We start from the raw sequence: 21252 nt of genomic DNA, 5'->3' as shown, positions 1-21252 counted from the left end.
TAACGGTAAACATAAAATAAGTAAAATAAAGTACCTCGAGTGGTCACAGGTTCCTTTCACTGTCGTAACACAACAAATGTATAGTGTCATATTTTGTAAACAAATATGGCGTCGGAAACTGTTGGGTGCATGGATCGTGTAGCAGAAGAGAAAACATTATCACACGGTACAAAGAATAAACGTCCTAACAACATTATTACAGAATAAATTTTAAAGCATTTGGAGGTGTTGTTTTGAAGTGTCGAATACATTTGTTGGTATATAAATCCAGCTTTGACAAGTTAAAATAGCTTAAACTTCATACTCGTATATACAATCAGGTGAAGTGTTACAAACTTTTAAGTACAATAACCATATTTGCTACAGTGGTAAATTTATACACAAATAACAATTTTGATTGGTATTCATAGATAGATATGAAAGGCTGGAGGCAGAGGGGGAGGAAGTGAAAGAGAAAGTGAAAGAGAGAGAGAGAGAGAGTGGGGTGGAAAGAGTGATGGAAAGAGTGATTGTATGAGAGCAAACTATAAAAGGCTAGGGTCTTAAGATTATATCTGTTACATGTAATGATTGTCTAAAGGTTGGGGTAATACATTCGTTAATGCTTAAAAACATGCAGACGTATGTGCAATTTGTGCCAGTAGTTTATGTACACATAGTTTCAAGCTGACAAGGGATACAAACTGTTAGTGTGACGATATATCTGTAAATGAGGTCAATCTCTTGTACACTTGGCAGCGGTCATGGTAACATAACTATATATTTGTGATAAATATTAGTGAGTGTGTGCGCGTGTGCGTGTGTGTGTGTGTGTGTGTGTGTGTGTGTGTGTGTGTGTGTGTGCGGCGGGCTTTGCAGCTTTACTGACGTAGGCAGTTGCTGAAAAGAGAGATGATACTATTGTAAGGAAATATTGTCGTTTTTGTCATTTAAGATGGATTCAGGTTGTTTTGTTTGGTGTTTGTATATTTGGAATGTTTCAAGAATGTCTAGTTTTCTGCCTTTTGGTTGGATATGTGGAATGCTGATACTTGTGTTGTTAACATAGTGTTTTGTTTCTTGCCGGTGGGTGGCTATTGCTGGTGTGTGGTATTTCTTGTATTTTAGTGCTGCCGTGTGTTCTTTGAATCTAATCTCAAATGATCTGCCTGTCTGGCCTATGTAGAAGCAGTCACAGCCCATACATTCAATTTTGTACACACCTGGGTGCTGAAATGGGTTTCGTGTGCTGATGTTGTGGGGTAACTTCTGTCCAATCTTATTGTCTGTGGTAAAGGATTTGCTTATGCCTTTTCGTTTGAAAACACTGGCAGTCTGATATGAAAATTTACCTAAAAAGGAGATTGTATGGAAGATGTTACTTTTCTCTTGTTTTTTTGAGTTGTGATTGCTTTTCCATTATTGAGTGTTTTAGGATGTCTACTATAGAGCTGTTATAACCATTTGCAATAGCTATATGTTTTATTATTTCAATTTCTTGATCACATTTGTCTTCAGAGAGTGGTAGTTCGATAGCTCTATTGATCATATACCAGAATGCCGCCATTTTGTGGGCTTTGGGGTGGCAAGAGGACTGTAGCCAATATGATTATTGTACTTAAAAGCTTAGAACACTTCACCTGATTGTATATACGAGAATGAAGTTTAAGCTATTTTAAGTTGTCAAAACCGTGGGACTGGGCAGCTACCCTTCATTATAGATGTCGGACGCCGCAGCCTGTGCAGCGCGATAAAACAGGACAAACGGCGAACAGTGGCGGAACTAACATGAGACTTTGATGCTGGTCAGGTACAAATGTGTCTCAATAGGCAGTGCAACGAACACTCGTAGCTATGGGCCTCTGCAGCCGAAGACCCGCACATGAACTAAAGTTAACACCACGATATCGGCAACTTCGACTGAAATGGGCACATGACCATCCACACTGGATGTTGGCACGCTGGCAGAGCGTTGCATGGTCTGATGAAATCTTGTACCTCCTTCACGAATTCGTCGTCTTCCAGGGAAACAGCGCTATGACACCTGTACTGTGGGACAGAGACAAGCTGGTGCGGCGGCTCCATTGTGCTCTGGGGAACATTCATGTGAGCATCCAAGGGTACAGTGGAGCTCGTGCAAGGCCCCATGAGGACCAAGGAGTATCGTCCACTGATTGCAGACTATTTAGGCCCCTTCATGACGATCATGTTTCCTGACGGCAGTGGCATTTTGGAACAAGATAATGCGCCATGTCACAAGGTCAGGAGTATGATGGAGTGCTTCGAGGAACACAGTGCCGAGATCCAGTTTATGTGCTGGCACCAGAACGCACTACATCTGAACCCGGCCGAAAACATCTGGGATGTGACTTAAAGTGGTCCTCGGTGCCCTCCCCGGAATTTACGGGAATTAGGTGAGTTGTGTGTGCAGATGTGATGCCAACTCCCCCCCCCCCCCCCCCCCCCCCCCCCCCAGCGACCTACAAAGGCCTCATTTCTTCCACGTCACGACGCGTCGCCGCTGTTACCCGTGCCAAAGATGGACATAACGGCTATTAGGTAGGTGCAGACCACATGAGCATTAAGCCTCCGCGGCTCCAGAGACCCGGAAGTGACGTCAAAGCGATGTGTACGTGTCCAGTATCGCATTTCGTGTAAGCTGAGTGTAATGGTAACACCACCTTGTATCGTGGGTGAGTGGCCCCTCGGAAATCGCAGAAACAATAGTCAAATACGAGTATTTCACTCGTAGCAATCTGGTCCAAATTGGGGATGTAAGAACGACTATAAATTTCGTTTCAGAGGTTTGCACAAAGCAGAAACGATGTAAATAAGAACAAGCCTTTATTAAAAAGGCAAAGCACAATAAATTTTTGTGAAAGTAAGTAAATGCGAATATGTACCTATTATGCTGATTACAATTAAAAATAACCGAAAGACGTGATCAGTCTCGTTGCGTACGTTCATGCTGCCTGTAATTGCAAGGCCGATGTGTCACTATCCCGGCGGAGGTTCGAGTCCTCCCTCGGGCGTGGGTGTGTGTGTTTGTCCCTAGGATACTTTAGGTTAAGTAGTGTGTAAGCTTAGGGACTGATGACCTTAGCAGTTAAGTCCCATAAGATTTCACACACATTTGAACATTTTGATGTGTCACTGTTATGTTAGAGATTTGCGATGACAAATAAAAATGGTTTACCCATAATCATGCTGTCTGGCCACAAACCATACAGCAGATTTTATCAAGTAACCCATGAGACAGACCGTATGTAAATTTCATTAATTATATTTTATTGATATTATCTTCCTAATACATAAGTTACTTTATTAAAATCCTTTAATTTCGCTTCGTGTGTCACTGCAGATATCAGAAACTACCTCATATATAGTAGCTACTGAAATGCGAAACAACCACTAACTTAAATCTCCGTTTGTCAATAACCAGAATGTTATTACTAGTCTTTCTTCAGATTACGTCGGTAGTCAGTAATTAGTGCACTGCTTTTAAATTTCCTCATTAGCTAGAAGGAAACCAGTAAAAATTGTCAACCCACTTATGTTCAATGCTGAGCTCTAACTTAAATCCACTACCTCCACGCATTTCCCGACACTTTAGCAGAAACAAACCGAACTAAAAAATGACGCGTTATGGAGAGAGCTGTGGTGCATTACTAAAACTGCGTATTTTGGTAATTCGCAAGTGTAAATAAGGGAACCACCAAATATGGCATGTTAGCTCCGCACAAGAACGAATACAATGTGACCTTGCTCTCAGAATCTGTTACAATAGGCAGAAACGAAAAAAAAAGAAATGTGCTGGATGCGAACCTGCATTCTTTGGCACCATAACTCAACATCTTTATCCATTCTACCACGGTGAACACAGGAGGTAACGCTTTTCATGTCAATGTGACAATAACTGACATTTCATTACAAGAATTCGTGACGTGTTTCTGAGAAACCTTCAATGCGCTGCTCCTTTGAAGTGGCATACTGCTAGTTATAATAAAAATAAAGCTAAACGACACGAAACCAGTACGGCAAATGTCACATCGAGTGTCACAACGGTCTGACTTTGCTTCGCACAGCGGCTGCTAGCAGTGGAGAAAGCCGCACAGGTTTTAACGTCTGCTCGCAGACAGCCTTTCGAATCTGGGTGCATTCAGTCCTGCCCAGATTCGCGAAGCGTCAACCTTGGCTTATAGCTACTAGTGCAGGATTTCATGCCAAACATATCTGGTAGCTCTAGTCCCTGTAGACGAGACTGTCATGGAGCCTTATCTCAACTGATTGTTTAATGACGCTCTCCCAAAAGCTTCTCCTTCGCCACAGCATTTTTGTTTTCTCAGATTCGAATGTGTGTCCACCGTTGAGGCTACCTATAATCTGCCACCGCTGATTTATCTTTAAATCTCAGATGTACACAACTAACGTATTACTGTACATGCAGCGTTGCGAGATGTAGCGCTGTGTTTGCCCGGTACACTGGCGCCCACACTCGCAAGGGATGCTACATTGATCGGCCATAACGTTATAACCACCTATACCTAATAGCCGGTATGTCCATCTTTGGTACGGACAATACTGGCGATGCGTCGCGGCATGGTAAGGCCTAGGTACGTCCCTGGAAAGAGTTGGCACCACACCTGCATACCCAAGTCACCTAATTCCCATAAATTCCGGGGAGTGAGGTGATGACCTCTGACACCTCGTTCAGTCACATCACAGACGTGTTCGACTGCGTTCAGATCTATCGAGTTGGTGGGCCAGCACATACATTGGAACTCGTCACTGTGTTCCCGAACCACTCCTTCACACGCCTTATGACGTGTTGCCTTGTTGAAAAATGTCGCTGATTCGCGAAACGTGATCGTCATAAAGGGGTGTACGAGGTATTCAACCAGTGTACGGTACATCTTGGTCCTCATGGTACCATGCACGCGCTCCGCTGGACCCGTGGATGCTAACGTGAATGTTCCCCCGAGCGTAATGGGGCCGCCGCCAGCTTTTCTCCGACCCGCAGTGCAGGTATAAAGAAGCTGTTCCCCTGTAAGGCCACGGATTCACGCCCTCCCATCGGCGTGATAAGGAAGGTATCAGATCATCCAAAGCAGTGTCGAATGCCATACGTCCGTTTCAGTCTTAGTTTCCAATGTCGTGGTGTTAACATTGGCACGTGCTTGAGGCGTCTGCTGTGAGGCCCATCATTCGGAGAGTTCGGTGAGCTGTGTGTTCAGACACTCTTGCACTCTGCCCAACATTAAGGGGCTCCGGAAAGGCTCAAAATCATGAAAAGTTCAATTTTTACTTTTTTGCGTTTTCTGAATCTGCAGACTATTACTTTTTAATAGATATATAATTTATTCAATTCCGAAGACTACAACTATTTTTAAATTTTTTTTGAAATATGTTCTACATGGGCGTGACCCACTGTGGCGCTGTTAAACTGCTGTCAAATGGTGTTATTATTAACGTCCGTGTTCATCAGGTACATTTTAGTGATGTGAGATAAAGTATGTGTTGTGGCTAACCTGTGATGGTTCAATATATATCGCTGGTGTGATTGTCGATTGTTTCATGTTTATTTACTCTGTCGTTATCTGGAAAATATTCGTAATTAATTCTGTTTCTTGAGTCTCTGTTTTGTTGAAGTATAATAATGAGTAAAGGTAAAGTTATTAGAAATCCTCTGAAGGCTTTTAAGAAAAGGAGAAATGTTGGAAAGCCAAAGGTATGTGTTATCACTGTAAATAATAACATTCTAACATGGTACGAGAGATGCTTGCTTCAGACAAGGAACGCCTTCGGGCTGCAGACAGGGCTGTAAAGAGTCTAGAAATACAAGCAAGAGTAAACAGGAGGAGGAACAAGAGGAAGCTGGAGGAGGAGTTTGCAGAGGATGAAGATAATCCATCCTATGGACCTGGAATGCACTAAAAAGTTAATCCAATCTTTGTCGCTCGATTCCCAAAACTTTTATTTTCTCATACTAATTACATGTTTTCTAAGGATCTTCCAAACATATTTGTTTCAAACTTTCAGTAAATGTTACACAGTAACTTCTGCATAATTTAACACAGCCTTTTTCCAAAAAAACTGTATATTTTTGAATATATAAATAAAAAATTGCAAAAAAGTTGTGAATTTTCATTACAATTGAAAAAAATCATCTTTAATAACTGAACTAAAATTTTGTAAAATCCCTGAGTTAAGTTGTAGCCCATATTCCAATAAATAACCTGTAAAAAGTTCAACTTCCTACCTCAAATACTTTGTGAGGAAAGATGTAATTTATAAGCGTTATTTTAACATTGCAAGTATAGGGCGTTCCGGAGCCCCTTAAAAGTCTGATGTTAGTTCCACTACAATCCGCCGCCTGTCCTGCTTTGCCAGTCTGACCAGCTTACGACATCCTACATCTGTAATGAGGGGTGGCCACCCAAGCCCACGATTTCTGGACGTGGTTTCACCTTCGTTTCGCCAGCTGTTGGAGACAATCGCCACAGTACTCACTGACCCGACAAGTCGTGCAGTTTCCGAAATGCTCGTGCCGAGCCTCCGGGCCATCACACTCTGCCTTCGGTCAAACGCAGACTGATCTTGCACCTTCTCATTCTACACAGGGACAGCACGCACACTGATGTTACATGTACCGTGCGTATGTCTGACTACCAATAAATCCTCGCCAGTGACGTTGCTATCGCCTGCATGGGTTTATATCGGTAGTAGGTCGGTGGTCAGAATGTTCTGGCTGACCAGTGTGTATCCTCTCTACATTGGCGATTATCAGTTATTTTGCTGCCCAAGTAGCAAACCTCATTTACTACTTTTTGTGTGTCGTTTTTTAATCTAATTCCCTCAGCATCGCCTGATTTAATTCGACTATATTCCATTACCATTGTTTCACTTTTGTTGACATGCAACTTATAACCTCTTTTCCAGACACCATCCACTCCATTCAACTGCGCCTCCCAGTCCTTTGCTGTGTCTGTCAGAATTACAGTGTCATCGACAAACCTCATCCTTTTAATTTCTTTTTCCTGATCTTTAATTACATTCCCAAATTCATCATTGGCTTCCTTCAGTACTTGCCCAGTACAGGGTGAACAACATCGGGGGTAGAATATGTCTCACTCCTACCTCAAATACTGGCTCCGTTTCATTCAGTGATAGAGGTGCATATGGTCTAAGAAGCTCTAATAGTAAAGAGGTAATAAATTAATGCATCATGGCTGGTGCTGAATTTCTGTGCTCGAACAACGAACATGTAGGCGATAAAGTTTTTTCCTTTCATTCTTTTGTAATAGTGTCAATGAGGAAAAGTTTTCAAAAAGTTTAAAATTACGTGTATAGCTCTGCAAGCCGCCAAGTGCTCTCTTTCTCAGACACAGGGTGAGTATAGTCTATTTGCGCGCCATGAGTTACAATGGCCGAATGTATATAGGGTGGTCCATTGATAGTGGCCGGGCCAAATATCTCACGAAATAAGCGTCAAACGAAAAAACTACAAAGAACGAAACTTGTCTAGCTTCAAGGGGGAAACCAGATGGCGCTATGGTTAGCGCGCTAGATGGCGCTGCCATAGGTCAAACGGATATCAACTGCGTTCTTTTAAATAGGAACCCCCATTTTTTATTACATATTCGTGTAGTACGTAAAGAAATATGAATGTTTTAGTTGGACCACTTTTTTCGCTTTGTGACAGATGGCGCTGTAATTTCTTTACGTACTACACGAATCTGTAATAAAAAATGGGGGTTCCTATTTAAAAGGACGCAGTTGATATCCGTTTGACCTATGGCGGCGCCATCTAGCGGGACAACCATAGCGCCATCTGGTTTCCCCCTTCAAGCTAGACGAGTTTCGTTCTTTGTAGTTTTTTCGTTTGATGCTTATTTCGTGAGATATTTGGTCCGGTCACTATCAATGGACCAGCCTGTATACACAGTTTCTAATTGCAATACTTGTCGTACTAACTCACACCTTTAATATACGATCGTACCTCTAAATGAGTAGATTATGACAGCATTTTTGTTATAATGCGAGTCGGCAACCGTTATGGTCCGAGGGGCCAAATATTATGTCCTCGTTGTTAATCATAAATGGTTAGAAGCTGGCAGAGGGATCTGTCGCCGTAGGAATCTGGACAGGCAAGCAAAAGATTAGTTGACACAGGTTGACTTAAATAAACATATTTTACTCAATTTGTAGCTGGGGAATTGCTACACTGTTGACAACTTGTTGCAGCCGTGGCTAGCTGTAAGCAGAGGCCCGACAAAGGCGTGCGTCTATGTTTGCCGGTAGAGCTGGTTATCACAGGTAGGAGTAACGTTCGGCGCCAACTACCATCACGGAACAAATCGCGAACTAGAAGACTGGTGCCTAGGTCCCCACCGCTTGTAACACAGTCCTGGCAGTCTTCAGTCACTGGCGGCCTGCAAGTTCTTCATTGGTTCAAAAATGGTTCAAATGGCTCTAAGCATTATGGGACTTAACATCTGAGGTCATCAGTCCCCTAAAACTTAGAACTACTTAAACCTACATAACCTAAGGACATCACACACATCCATGCCCGAGGCAGGATTCCAACCTGCGACCGTAGCAGCAGCGCGGATCCGGACTGAAGCGCCTAGGACCGCTCCGCCATAGCGGACGGCTCTTCATTGGTGGCGATGTTCAAAGCGCCGATGGCGGCGCCCACGGGAATGTTCATCGCGGCGCCCACTCCGGCAGAGTCGATAAGATACGATACTACAGTTTTGAGTTCTTAAGTTCTGCCAGTAATTAAACAAAATACTGATAATTTCTGTTGCCCCCTGAAAGACAACAGAAAGGCAACCCGCAAATGGTACTTGGCAACAGGTTTGTATGTGCACTAATATACAATGATAAGCCAAAACATTACGACCACTGCCCACCGTGATGCTGGATGCCGCCTGGTGGCCCTTCGAGCACGTGATGCGGTAACAAAACTACACTCCTGGAAATTGAAATAAGAACACCGTGAATTCATTGTCCCAGGAAGGGGAAACTTTATTGACACATTCCTGGGGTCAGATACATCACATGATCACACTGACAGAACCACAGGCACATAGACACAGGCAACAGAGCATGCACAATGTCGGCACTAGTACAATGTATATCCACCTTTCGCAGCAATGCAGGCTGCTATTCTCCCATGGAGACGATCGTAGAGATGCTGGATGTAGTCCTGTGGAACGGCTTGCCATGCCATTTCCACCTGGCGCCTCAGTTGGACCAGCGTTCGTGCTGGACGTGCAGACCGCGTGAGACGACGCTTCATCCAGTCCCAAACATGCTCAATGGGGGACAGATCCGGAGATCTTGCTGGCCAGGGTAGTTGACTTACACCTTCTAGAGCACGTTGGGTGGCACGGGATACATGCGGACGTGCATTGTCCTGTTGGAACAGCAAGTTCCCTTGCCGGTCTAGGAATGGTAGAACGATGGGTTCGATGACGGTTTGGATGTACCGTGCACTATTCAGTGTCCCCTCGACGATCACCAGTGGTGTACGGCCAGTGTAGGAGATCGCTCCCCACACCATGATGCCGGGTGTTGGCCCTGTGTGCCTCGGTCGTATGCAGTCCTGATTGTGGCGCTCACCTGCACGGCGCCAAGCACGCATACGACCATCATTGGCACCAAGGCAGAAGCGACTCTCATCGCTGAAGACGACACGTCTCCATTCGTCCCTCCATTCACGCCTGTCGCGACACCACTGGAGGCGGGCTGCACGATGTTGGGGCGTGAGCGGAAGACGGCCTAACGGTGTGCGGGACCGTAGCCCAGCTTCATGGAGACGGTTGCGAATGGTCCTCGCCGATACCCCAGGAGCAACAGGGTCCCTAATTTGCTGGGAAGTGGTAGTGCGGTCCCCTACGGCACTGCGTAGGATCCTACGGTCTTGGCGTGCATCCGTGCGTCGCTGCGGTCCGGTCCCAGGTCGACGGGCACGTGCACCTTCCGCCGACCACTGGCGACAACATCGATGTACTGTGGAGACCTCACGCCCCACGTGTTGAGCAATTCGGCGGTACGTCCACCCGGCCTCCCGCATGCCCACTATACGCCCTCGCTCAAAGCACATACGGTTCACGTCCACGCTGTCGCGGCATGCTACCAGTGTTAAAGACTGCGATGGAGCTCCGTATGCCACGGCAAACTGGCTGACACTGACGGCGTCGGTGCACAAATGCTGCGCAGCTAGCGCCATTCGACGGCCAACACCGCGGTTCCTGGTGTGTCCGCTGTTCCGTGCGTGTGATCATTGCTTGTACAGCCCTCTCGCAGTGTCCGGAGCAAGTATGGTGGGTCTGACACACCGGTGTCAATGTGTTCTTTTTTCCATTTCCAGGAGTGTATGTAACCGGAGAAGACACGGGCGGGGCATTACTTTAGAGAAGATACAGGCTGCAAATGGGGAAATACTTTGAGATAAGCGACTTTGACAAAGGGCAAATTATTGTTACCCAGAGCCTATGAACGCGTATATCGAAAACGGCGAAGCTGGTCAAATGTTGACCTGCTACTGTCGTGAGCATCTACGGAAAGAGGTAGGACTGTGAAAGTACCACTAGGCCCTAAATGGTTGGGCTTTGGGGTTCGGAGGCTTGTCTGGTTGTAAAGTAGGATAGATGGTGATCTGCGGCCGAAAGAACACAGTGCTGGTGCATGCACAAGTGTTTCGGAACACACCGTTCATCGTACATAGTTAAATATGGAGCTCCGAAGCAGACCACTCATATGTGTTCACACGTTGACCCAACGACATTGGTAATTACGATTGCCGTGGACACGGGACCATAGGCATTGGACCGTCGATCAATGGAAGTATGTCCGCTCTCTGGGTGAATGACATTTTTGCTACTCTAGGTCGATGGCAGTCTCCACAAACGCAGTCATCGAGTTGAACCGCGGATCGAAACGTGCAGTGCGCCATGGACGCAGACTGGTTGATTTGGGGCCAGGGGAAAAAACAGGAAGGTCATTGGTACCATCGGGTTAGGGAAGGATGGGGAAGGAATTCGGCCGTCCCTTTTCAAAGGAACCATTCGGACACTTGCCTGAAGTGATTTAGGAAAATCACGGAAAACCTGAATCAGGATGGCCGGACGCGGGTTTGAACCGTCGTCCTCCCGAATGCGAGTCAAGTGTGCGCAAGTTGATGGTAGCAATATCATGCTATAGCTTACATTGGACCTGTGATAGTAATCGAAGACACGCTGAAAGCTACGAACCACCTGCACCCCTGAATGCTGCATGTCTTTCCCGACGACGATTTACCTTTCAGCAATGTAATTGTCCGTTTCTCGGAGCCAGAATCGTGCTGCAGTGGTTTGAAGAGCATTATGGTGAACTGACATTGATGTCTCGACGAACAAATTCGCTTGATGTAAATCATATGGAACCCAACTCGGTTGCTATCAAGTGCCATCAACGCGTACGCAAATCAGCGGCCCGTTATTTACGCGAAACACATGATGTGAGCTTAGACATCTCATGCTACATACCTCCACAACTTATTAACAAACTGTCGGATTCCTGATACCCAGAGTCAGTGGTGTGTTTCGTTCCAAAGACGGGGTGATTTCCCTAAATCGCTCCAGGCAAATGCCGGGATTGTTCCTCTGAAAGGGCACGGCCGACATCCTTCCCCATCCTTCCCTAATCTGATGAGACCGATGACCTCGCTGTCTGGTCTTCTCCCCCAAACAACTCAACCCAAAGACGAACAAACAAGCTATTAAGCAGGTTGTCACAATGTTTTGGTTCATCAGTGGGTACATGTGGAGCTTCACAAGACGTTCCTGCGCGAGCATATAAGCCTTTTCACGACACTTATTCGTTTCGAAGTGTGTTCAGTCACTAAAGTTCTTAGACTTATCTATTTTTCACTTAATTTTCTTCGCAGAATTTCTTCCTATGTTTGGATGTCGTGGACACATTGCACTGTGTTACGAAATTGTTACTTATAGACTTTCTTGTTGTCAGGCAGTTCTGCAGAGCGCACATCTGGGACCTCGATGGTAACCGGAACACGTGTGTTCTGTGCAGATGGTGTTCGTGCAGCCGCAGCGGCGACGCGCTTCCGGAGGCCCGGCTGCGGGGGCGGCGGAGGCGTTGTCGGAGGGCAACGTGTACGGCAGCGTCGACGGCAGCGTGCCGCCCGCGTGACGTCACAGCACGCAGCCTGCCGTCGGGGGCGGCGGGGGCGGCGCCCGCAGCCCGCGGCCTGCTGCCTCGCAGGCGTCTCCAGACACCTGACCGACTGCTGCAGGGAGCCGCGGAGGAGCCGATGCGTTGCCGTCAGATGGCACCCCTCCTCCCAGCCGTCGGACTTTCCATGTCCTTAAGAAACTCCCAACCTCACGTGTGGCTGCGTCGCAATGTAATGCCTAAACGTTCGGGCCGAACAGTAGTACAGTGCGTCTGACGAATCCTTTCTCTGAGCAGTGAGGGTGCTGGTTTATGTTGGCACAAAAATAGTGCGACGGTAAAGGTAGGGCGCTCTGCAGGTACAGAGCAGTCAACGAAAGTGTGTGCTGGACGAGCTGCGTTATAATACTGCTAACAACGAGTGAGCTTCGTCGCCCAGGTAAAGCTCATTTGCTGGGCCCACAGATGAACAGGCTCGAATAAGCAGAATATTCGCTCAAACAACTCTTTTCTTTACGCGCTTCTTAGGCTACGGCTGATTTCAAAGCATACCATTTGACTTTGTGATTATATGTTTACCGTAACCAAAGGAACATGTCGAACGCTCAGAACAACTCAGCAGGAGACACAATTCTATTGCGTACCTCCACAACACATCTGTTTTCATTAGATATGCAACGTGAATCTGCTCTGTCTTCATAATATTCAATTTTCCGGGGCACAGATTGCAATAAACATTTACACACAAACTGACATGGGTTTGTAGCACTTGCAAAATGTAAACTTTCATAGTCAAAATGCTTCGCAGAGAAGGAATGCAGACAGCCTCAGAATATTGAAACTGTAGTGAGTGGAGAAAAAGGTACACAGGCAAATGGACTTTTCAAACTGGTGACCTCATACCCATTTTGGTTGAATATGAACAACTGAAGTGCTCAACGTAACTTACTACCCGTGTTAGGAAATGAACCTCCTTTGTTCCTGGCACACATGTCACTGGTTCGAGTTCTAATATGCACTTGCTGAAATATCAATGTATTCAGGATGCGGCTGAAACTACTTGTACATTTTTCGACGGATGATGTAGAGTATGATAACCATCTTTCTTCGATAAGAAAATGAGAGAGGGAAACTGATGGCTTGCTCTCCACCCCTTCCTCCCCCCATCCATCGACCGTCACCATTCTAGCTGAATGTGACTCTTTTGAGGCCAAAGAGTTAGCGTTAACATAACATTCCCTGTTTATACATGACTATTTCTAAATCTGTTGAAATGAATGCTACGAGATTTTGCACTGTCGTGACAGGTCAGGAACAGAAGAATTTTTTTCCATGTCTCCACATAAATTAGTCCACCGATTTACAGATCTTGGCAGCCAACCGACAGATACTCCTCCTTCGACCCATCTCGCACAATATTATGCCCCCAGTTGCATTACGGTGATCTTATGTGTGCTGGAGCCCGATCGTTGGAGGTGACCACCTTCCAGTCCTCCACACTTTGATATCTATAAGATGAAAGTAACATTCAAGAGAGAAGTAACGATGTATTTTCTACCCATACTTTCTTATCTAAAGTTGACTGTCCTAAAGGATGAACACTTCGGCCATCATTGCCATTGCGCTACATCAAAATGTGTTTTGTAGTTCTGTCGCAAACTGTATACTGAAATATTTTCAGTCACTAGCACCTATGTCTTACTGAGCAACAATTTCTCCCATTACCGCCGCTAATGAAGACTCTTCAGGTGCCACGTACACAAAGAATTTCTCGAAATCACATAAATGTCGACGTTTCTAGTGGGCAGGTTAGTGTAGAGGGAACTCCAGTCCCTTAGCCGTGTATTAATGTGTTGGTAGTGATGGGACGTTTATTGTGAACGTTGACAAATATTCGTAAAAAGACTGAATTAAACGTAAAACCAGAAAAGGTATCATATAAAGACTTTTAAGTGTACTTAAGGTACCATCTGTATTCTGCACGCCAAAGAAGAAGAATATCAGCGTTATCTTTCTGTAAAAAGTTTTTACACAAACGATGTCTATCTATCTTCAATTCTTTCTTAAATTACAACTGAAAAATACAGACTGGGTATAATAAAATGAATAACTATCGAAATATTAAACTAACGTCGATAATTTCGGAAACTGGTCTATTATTTTACAATTCTCATACTATAAATCTCTTTAGCATATTGATTTATTAGAGCATTTATTTTTGCACTCGCCTTGGAATACAGAAGCAAGTTCCACAATATTTGTAGAGTAAGAGGAATTGAGAGTTTTTCTGTTACCCATTACGTCTCCATAACTATTAGACGTATGAAGGAATCGTTAATATAGTTTCAATATTTCGATGTAACGGTAAAACTATGCTGTAACTAACTTATTCAAACATTTTTTCCCTGTTCGTTCTGTAGAATTAAATACAGCACTGGTACCTTCTGTCGTCTTCCCTTCCTTTCATATCCGTCTGCTAATTTTAAGCGATCATACATGTATAGGATTATTGCTACGTGGCAATATAAAGAATTTTAAAATCTTTCACGAAAGCAGTGGAAAAGAAGGTTGCGCTCTACTGTTATCCCGAGGTAAGTCAGGATGCAATTTATGATGACGTGAAAGAACTGTGTAGATTCATCTAATTGTGACCACCAACTTGCACTCCCACGTGCAAAGCAGTAACTCGTATAAGAGACAGTCCCAGAAAAGCATCAACTTACAAGCATAGAATAAAAATCTTCTTCACTCTTAATGAATAAATTTCCACGCTATAGTCTTCCATTTCTACCTTGTCCTTCCAGAAACTGCTAGTTCCCAAAGTTTCAGTCTTAAAGACTTGCAATAGACTATTGAGCCACACGAAATTAATTTTAGCCTCTGTCTGTACCATTTCTTATTCGCGCTAGAAGAAATCGTTTATACTTCAAGAAAAAACTGCTTAACAGCTGCTGCAAAATCTGCATAGTTTCCGTGCCTTCATGGAAGCTAACAGCCTCGTCACAGGAAACTTAAATATTCTTTGTCAATAAGCATCACTACCTACATTTAAGTATAACATATTAGGAATTTAGAAACATCTTCAACCATATCTGTTTCTTTAGTCGTGATATATTTTGCCTCGAAAGTAAAAATGCGTCACCTTACGGTCTGTAAATGGCAACGTGATATGTTGGTCTTCCACTAACCGGTAACAGCAATTATTTCCAGTTCTACTGTCGAAATACATTTCGCCTGTGCTTATCACAGAATAATACATTAAAGTATGTATACTACGTCACACATTTTTCAGTCTTTTTTTTTAGAAAACACTGCTTCCAAAAAATCCTTAAGCACAGAACAGTAGAACAGGTTTTGCAAGCAAGTTATTTATCATTACGATTAAAAGTAAAAAAAAATGAAACATGTAACTCAGTCTCTCACGAATGTAACCAGACAACACTAAAATTTGACATTTTAATACTGCTAGAGTATCCAGAAAATTCGTTAGTATCAGCATCCAGAACGACTAACGTTTACTTAATTATTAAATAGGTAACGAGAAACAATACAATTGTATCAATTCTCTGTCTTAAACTTCAACAGACGAAGTACTCAACCTATTTTAACGTAATTTGGAAGTGTTCTTAGTATCTCGTTCGAAGAAGTCACTATTCTGATTGTGTTTTTACCGTACTTTGGAGCAAAAAATAATTTCACAATTGATGTACGTCATAAATTAAATATAAACAAATACACAAGAGCCTTCACCGATAATCTTACTGATTAGTGTCACAAATTCGTGTTAACTAGCAGCAATGTACAACACGTAATCCATTTACAATGTAGAATTAAAAGCTGAAGACATTTCTGCGGAATTGTTGAATTCACTGACTTAGATCTCAGTGTCACTAAGACAGGAAACGGGAAATAGGTAAGATTTTCGTGCTTAAGTATAGGTATTATTCCGTATTCAGCATCGGTTCAAGAATTTTTTGTTGTAATCGATGTAAATATAACATTATTAGTAAAAGTCCTTGTATGTGTTGTTATTATCTGGAAGCCGGCAGACACAGAACCATAAAATGAACAGAGCAACGTCATTCTGTCATAAAACATGCACTGTCCTTCAACAAGTCCAAAGAGCGTTGTCAACATAGCTATGACTAGCAAGAGTCTCGCAGAAACGAAATTTTCCAGTGAAAAATCTGATTATAGAATTAGTCGTCTGGAAAAGGCACGTTTGTAATGTTGCATAAGTGACTCTAGTTACAGCAGTTGGAGAAGTGATGCGTCCCATAGTATGTAACAATGTATATCTCTTGCGCAGTTAATAAATATTACCTTTTCTGTGTACCGTTATCATTTCAGTTGCAATCGGCTGACTAGTGAAAGTTTCAATTAGTAGCTGTTTGTGCGCTTGTAATGTGATACGAGACTTCATTTCATCTCTTTTTTGTAAATTATATTGCAAGGAGCCATGCACTGTCAATTTCAATTATTGTTATGTAATAATGATATAAGAGGGTTGAGTTTCTTTCTTAACTGCTAAAACAAATTAGATAATTTATAAGTACATGAATGTAACTCTCTGTCACAGGGCTGTAGTTTTGGGCTGAAAGCATTATGATGTACATACAGATTGTTTGATAGTGTCAGTGAGCAAAATTAAGATGAGTTATAAATAAAAAAAATGGTTCCCTTTTTTCCTGAACTTATAAATCTGTTCCTATGCCGTTGTGTACCCTATGTACATGAAAATTTGAATGTCATAAAAATGATGTGAAGACCAAGGTAAGAAACTGTAAATTTCTAAGAAACAATTCATTTGGATTTGTTTCATATTGATAATTATTTTTAAGATCATACACAGTTGATGCTGACCCTCCTACAAGTTCCTCAGAGATTGTTTTGGGGTATCTGCTGATTGTTTGGCTGTTACGAGTGCCTAATCTCTAATAGTACTTACTGAATAACTCTATGTTCATGTTATATGTGCAGAGCCGTCGTAATAAAGACATACTGTTTCTGATATTAAACGCTTCAACTACCCATTAAGTTGCTACGAATCTACAGGATCAAATAACCAAAATTTAAACAACAAACTACCTGATTAACGCAAAACCCTTTAGAGAAGAAAACATATAAATATTTAACATCCAGTTTCTCACTGCACAAAAGTGTTCCTTTCTTAATGGAAATGCTAAAAAAATCGTCCACGTTGGGGATGACATATAGTAGACCGATGGTTGTGTACATGACAAACGTCCCATATAAACATATACACAGATAATTCGAGAAAGTACAAAAGCGAAGAAATTATTCGGTTGAGAGTCAGTGGAGATTTTTAGTAGGCTGTATCAAACCAAACAGCAAATTTCCTCGAATGAATGTGTCATGTCACTTCCGTGCATGTTCAAAAAATACATTCGCAGTTTTTGAATTTTTTATTTAGCAATAGCCATCATTCCAAACATAGCAACGCAGTATGTTAACTAGTTTCAGCAGATTCAGTAACAGTTCGATATTGACATTGTGACCAACTTTTTTTTTAATCACAAGAAAATCTTATTTCATTCTCTTTGGTCCCTTGTCCTTATGCCTGTATTCTAAGCACTACACCAGGCCTTGTTTGTATGATTTTAGTGTACTTGGGTATATGAATTTGGGACCGGCGGAGTCCTCCCTCGGGCATGGGTGTGTGTGTTTGTCCTTAGGATAATTGTGTGTAAGCTTAGGGACTGATGACCTTAGCAGTTAAGTCCCATAAGATTTCACACACATTTGTACCAACATGAATTTGAGCAAGGCATTTATGTGCTGATAGCTTTATTATCCTATCCAGCTCGGGGCTGATAATTACATTAGTTATTTACAAACGCTTCATTGCCTCGTTGTCGATTTGGTGGCTACACAGTTCAGTATGAAGAACTATAAATTCTGCAATCCAGAGCTGTAGTTGTAGAACAAAAGCTGAAACAAGATGAAGACTACAGGGTGTTAGAGTTTACTTTAAAGGTCAGTTACAGTGGTTTGGGTTTGCTTCATTCATCACAACGAGAAACTCAGCGACGACTGAGCCGTCAGGTTTGCTACCGAAGATCTTGCCTAACAGCAGGTGTTTTCCCCTGCAACCTCGACGCTCTATAGCGTCATTTGAACACATTTTTCCGATGTAGGTCTTTGTATTCAAATTGCTTGTCACGAAATCCTCTGCAATCGCATGGACGTTTGTAGGTAGACTCAAAGAAAAGAAAGCAACGATGCACCACGAAATAATTATGCGAACGAGACGGGAATCGGTAGGTGGGATATACATGTAGAAACAATCAAATGATTATAGTTGGATAAAATTGGATTTCTTATCCAAGAAAATTTGGAAATATGTGGCAAGGACTACGTGACCAAATTTCTGAGCTCATCGGTCCCTACTCAATCTAACTAAAACTAACTTAGGCTAAGGACAATACGCACACCCATACCCGAGGGAGGATTCGAACCTCCGACGGGTGGAGCCGCGCGAATCGTGACAAGACGCCTGAGACCGCACGGCTACCCCGCGCGGCTTTGTTCAAGAGGAAGAGGTTCACAGAATGAGCAAGTCAATAACTCTTTGGTCCACCTCTGGCTCTTATGCAAGCTGTTACTCGGCTTGGCGTTGATTGATGGAATTGTTGTATGTCCGCCTGAGGGATATGATGCGAAATTCTGTCCAGTTGGCGTGTTACATGGTAAAAATCCCGAGATGATTTAGGAGCCTTGCCCAGAACGCTCCAAACGTTAACAACTGGTTGGAGTCCCAGCGAGCTTGCAAGCCAAGGTATGGTTTGGCAAGTACGAAGACAAGCAGTAGAAACGCTCGTCGTGTGCGGTCAGGCATTATCTTGCTGAAATGTAACCCCAGGATGGGTTGCCATGAAGGACAACAAAATGAAGGTTAGATTATCTTCGACATAGCGCTACGCTGTAAGGGTGTCGCGCATGACAATCAAAGGGGTCCTGCTATGAAAAGAAATGGCACCAGGGCCATCACTCCTGGTTTTCGGGCTGTATGGCCAGGCAACAGTCAAGCTGGTACCGTACTGCTCTCCAGGGCGTCTCCAGACATGTCGTTGGCCTGGAATCTCATTCAATGGAGTACAATTGTCTTCGAACTGAGACCTGATGAGCACCAAAGTCGTGTCTGGAGACGCCTCACACATACCTCGGACGCCTTGGATACCAAACTATATGTAATCTGACATCCAGTAGTGATTGTCTAGGGTGCATTTTTTTTCCATAACAGGACTCCTTTGGTTATCATCCGCGGCACTCTTACAGCACAGCTCATGCATGCAAGCCATCCTGGGGTTACATTTCAGCCACCTAGCAAGGTAGCCAAATCTCTACCCAACTGTTACGTTGGGAGCATAACGGGCAAGGCCCTCCAACAATCTCGGGATTTTTACGATCTAACGCGTCAGTTGCAAAGGCATTGGGACGATATCCCTCAGGAGGACATCAAAAAACTCTATCAAGCAACGGCAAGCCGAGTAACTGCTTGTATAAAAGGCCAAAGGGGGACAAACGCGTTACTGACTTCCTCAGTCTGTGAAACTCTTTCTCTTGTATAAATCATCCACTTTTTCTGATATTGTAATTATTTGTCTGTCTGTACATCTATATCACATATGCCGATTTCCGCCCCATTCGGATAATTCGTTCATGGTGCGTCATTGTTTTGACTCTGAGTGCGTTTATTACACCGTGTATATGCACTATCTGATCAAAAATATCCTTACTCCTATTCATCATCATCTTGGACAGTTTCCAGCCACTGGCTGGGTCTGTCGGGAACACAAGCCTCTCCATCGTGTTCTGTCTTTCCACCATTCCCCCTCTTCCACCTTCGTCCAGTTCTCTCCTCTTCTCATCACACATTCCTCCACTCCCTTCACCCATCAATCCCTTGGTCTTCCTCTGGGCCTCTTCCCCTCCAGTTGCAGATCAAACATCCTCTTTGGAATTCTTCCCTCATCCATTCTCTTCATGTGTCCATATCACTGCAGTCTTGATTTTTCTATCCTGTCCTGTACTGGTTCCTCCTTTAGTCTTTCCCTCACATACACATTTCGCAATCTGTCTCGTCTTGTTACACCCAAGCTGCTCCTCTGGAACTTCATTTCACTAGCCTGTATTCTACTTTTGTCGCTTTTGTGCATTACCCATGTCTCGCTTCCGTATGCCAATATGGGGACAAAGTAGGTTCGGTATATAATTCCCTTGGATTTCTGTGGCACCTCCTTGCTCCAAATAAGCCCCCTAATGCATTTGTAGAACTGCCCTGCTTTTCTGCACCTTTCATTTATTTCCATTGCGTTTCCCCCCTTACTTTCAATCACGCTTCCCAGGTACTTGAAGTTCTCTACCACTTGTAGTTTTTCCCCTCCACAAGTTATATCCACATTTGGCCTATTCTTCTTCGTTATTGTGACGATTATTTCACTTTTCTTTGCAGAGAAATGCATTCCATATTGTGCTGCCGTTGCCTCCCATGCATCTAACTGCTCTTGCACCTCCTTCTCGCAATTTCCCCATAACATCAGGTCATCGGCAAAAAGCACTGCTTTCATTTTATGATCTCCAATTGCATCTGATACTTGCTGTAGGATTTCATCCATTACTCCTATTAGTGAACACAAATGTGGGATGTGGCCACCCTTCGCCATTAAGACTACTTTAACCCTGCTGGAGACATTTTCAGTTAGGTGCCTCAATGTTTGTGGGGAACGACAGGCCCATCCTTTCTCAAGACCCGAAACCAGAAAAGATATGTTTGCCCCATTAGCTAAGCGGTCAGCGCGTTGGAATGCGACGCACGGGGGCCCGGGTTCGATTCCCGGCCGGGGTGGGAGATTTTCTCCCCTCAGGGACTGGGTGTTGTGCTGTCCTCATCATCATTTCATCCCCATTGTCGACGCACAAGTCGTCCAGTGTCGCGTCGCACTCAATAAGACTTGCACTTGGCGGCCGAACTTCCCTCCTGGGAACTCCTGCCCACTGACGCCATACGATCATTTCCATTTACCAGAAAAGATAGCGGTTTCTGGATTCTGGAGCTAAGACGGTGTTCTA

The 21252-nt window shown here is 43.7% G+C and overlaps 1 protein-coding gene across 1 annotated transcript in view; it reads left to right on the top strand.

Moving 5' to 3' along the window:
* The window catches only part of LOC126191198 (putative phosphatidate phosphatase), a 354047-nt gene extending 337203 nt beyond the window's left edge, over positions 1-16844 (top strand). Inside the window, exon 7 of the mRNA XM_049931993.1 lies at positions 12058-16844. Within this exon, the coding sequence (XP_049787950.1) occupies positions 12058-12177 (120 nt within the window). The 3' untranslated portion in view covers positions 12178-16844. The remainder of the gene's footprint in view (positions 1-12057) is intronic.
* The last annotated feature ends 4408 nt before the right edge of the window (positions 16845-21252 follow it).

The sequence above is a fragment of the Schistocerca cancellata genome, chromosome 6, assembly GCF_023864275.1.
Source record: "Schistocerca cancellata isolate TAMUIC-IGC-003103 chromosome 6, iqSchCanc2.1, whole genome shotgun sequence".
In the NCBI taxonomy this organism is placed as follows: Eukaryota; Metazoa; Arthropoda; class Insecta; order Orthoptera; family Acrididae; genus Schistocerca; species Schistocerca cancellata.
Note: the sequence above shows the minus strand (reverse complement) of the source record. Positions and strands in the feature narration are given on the sequence as shown.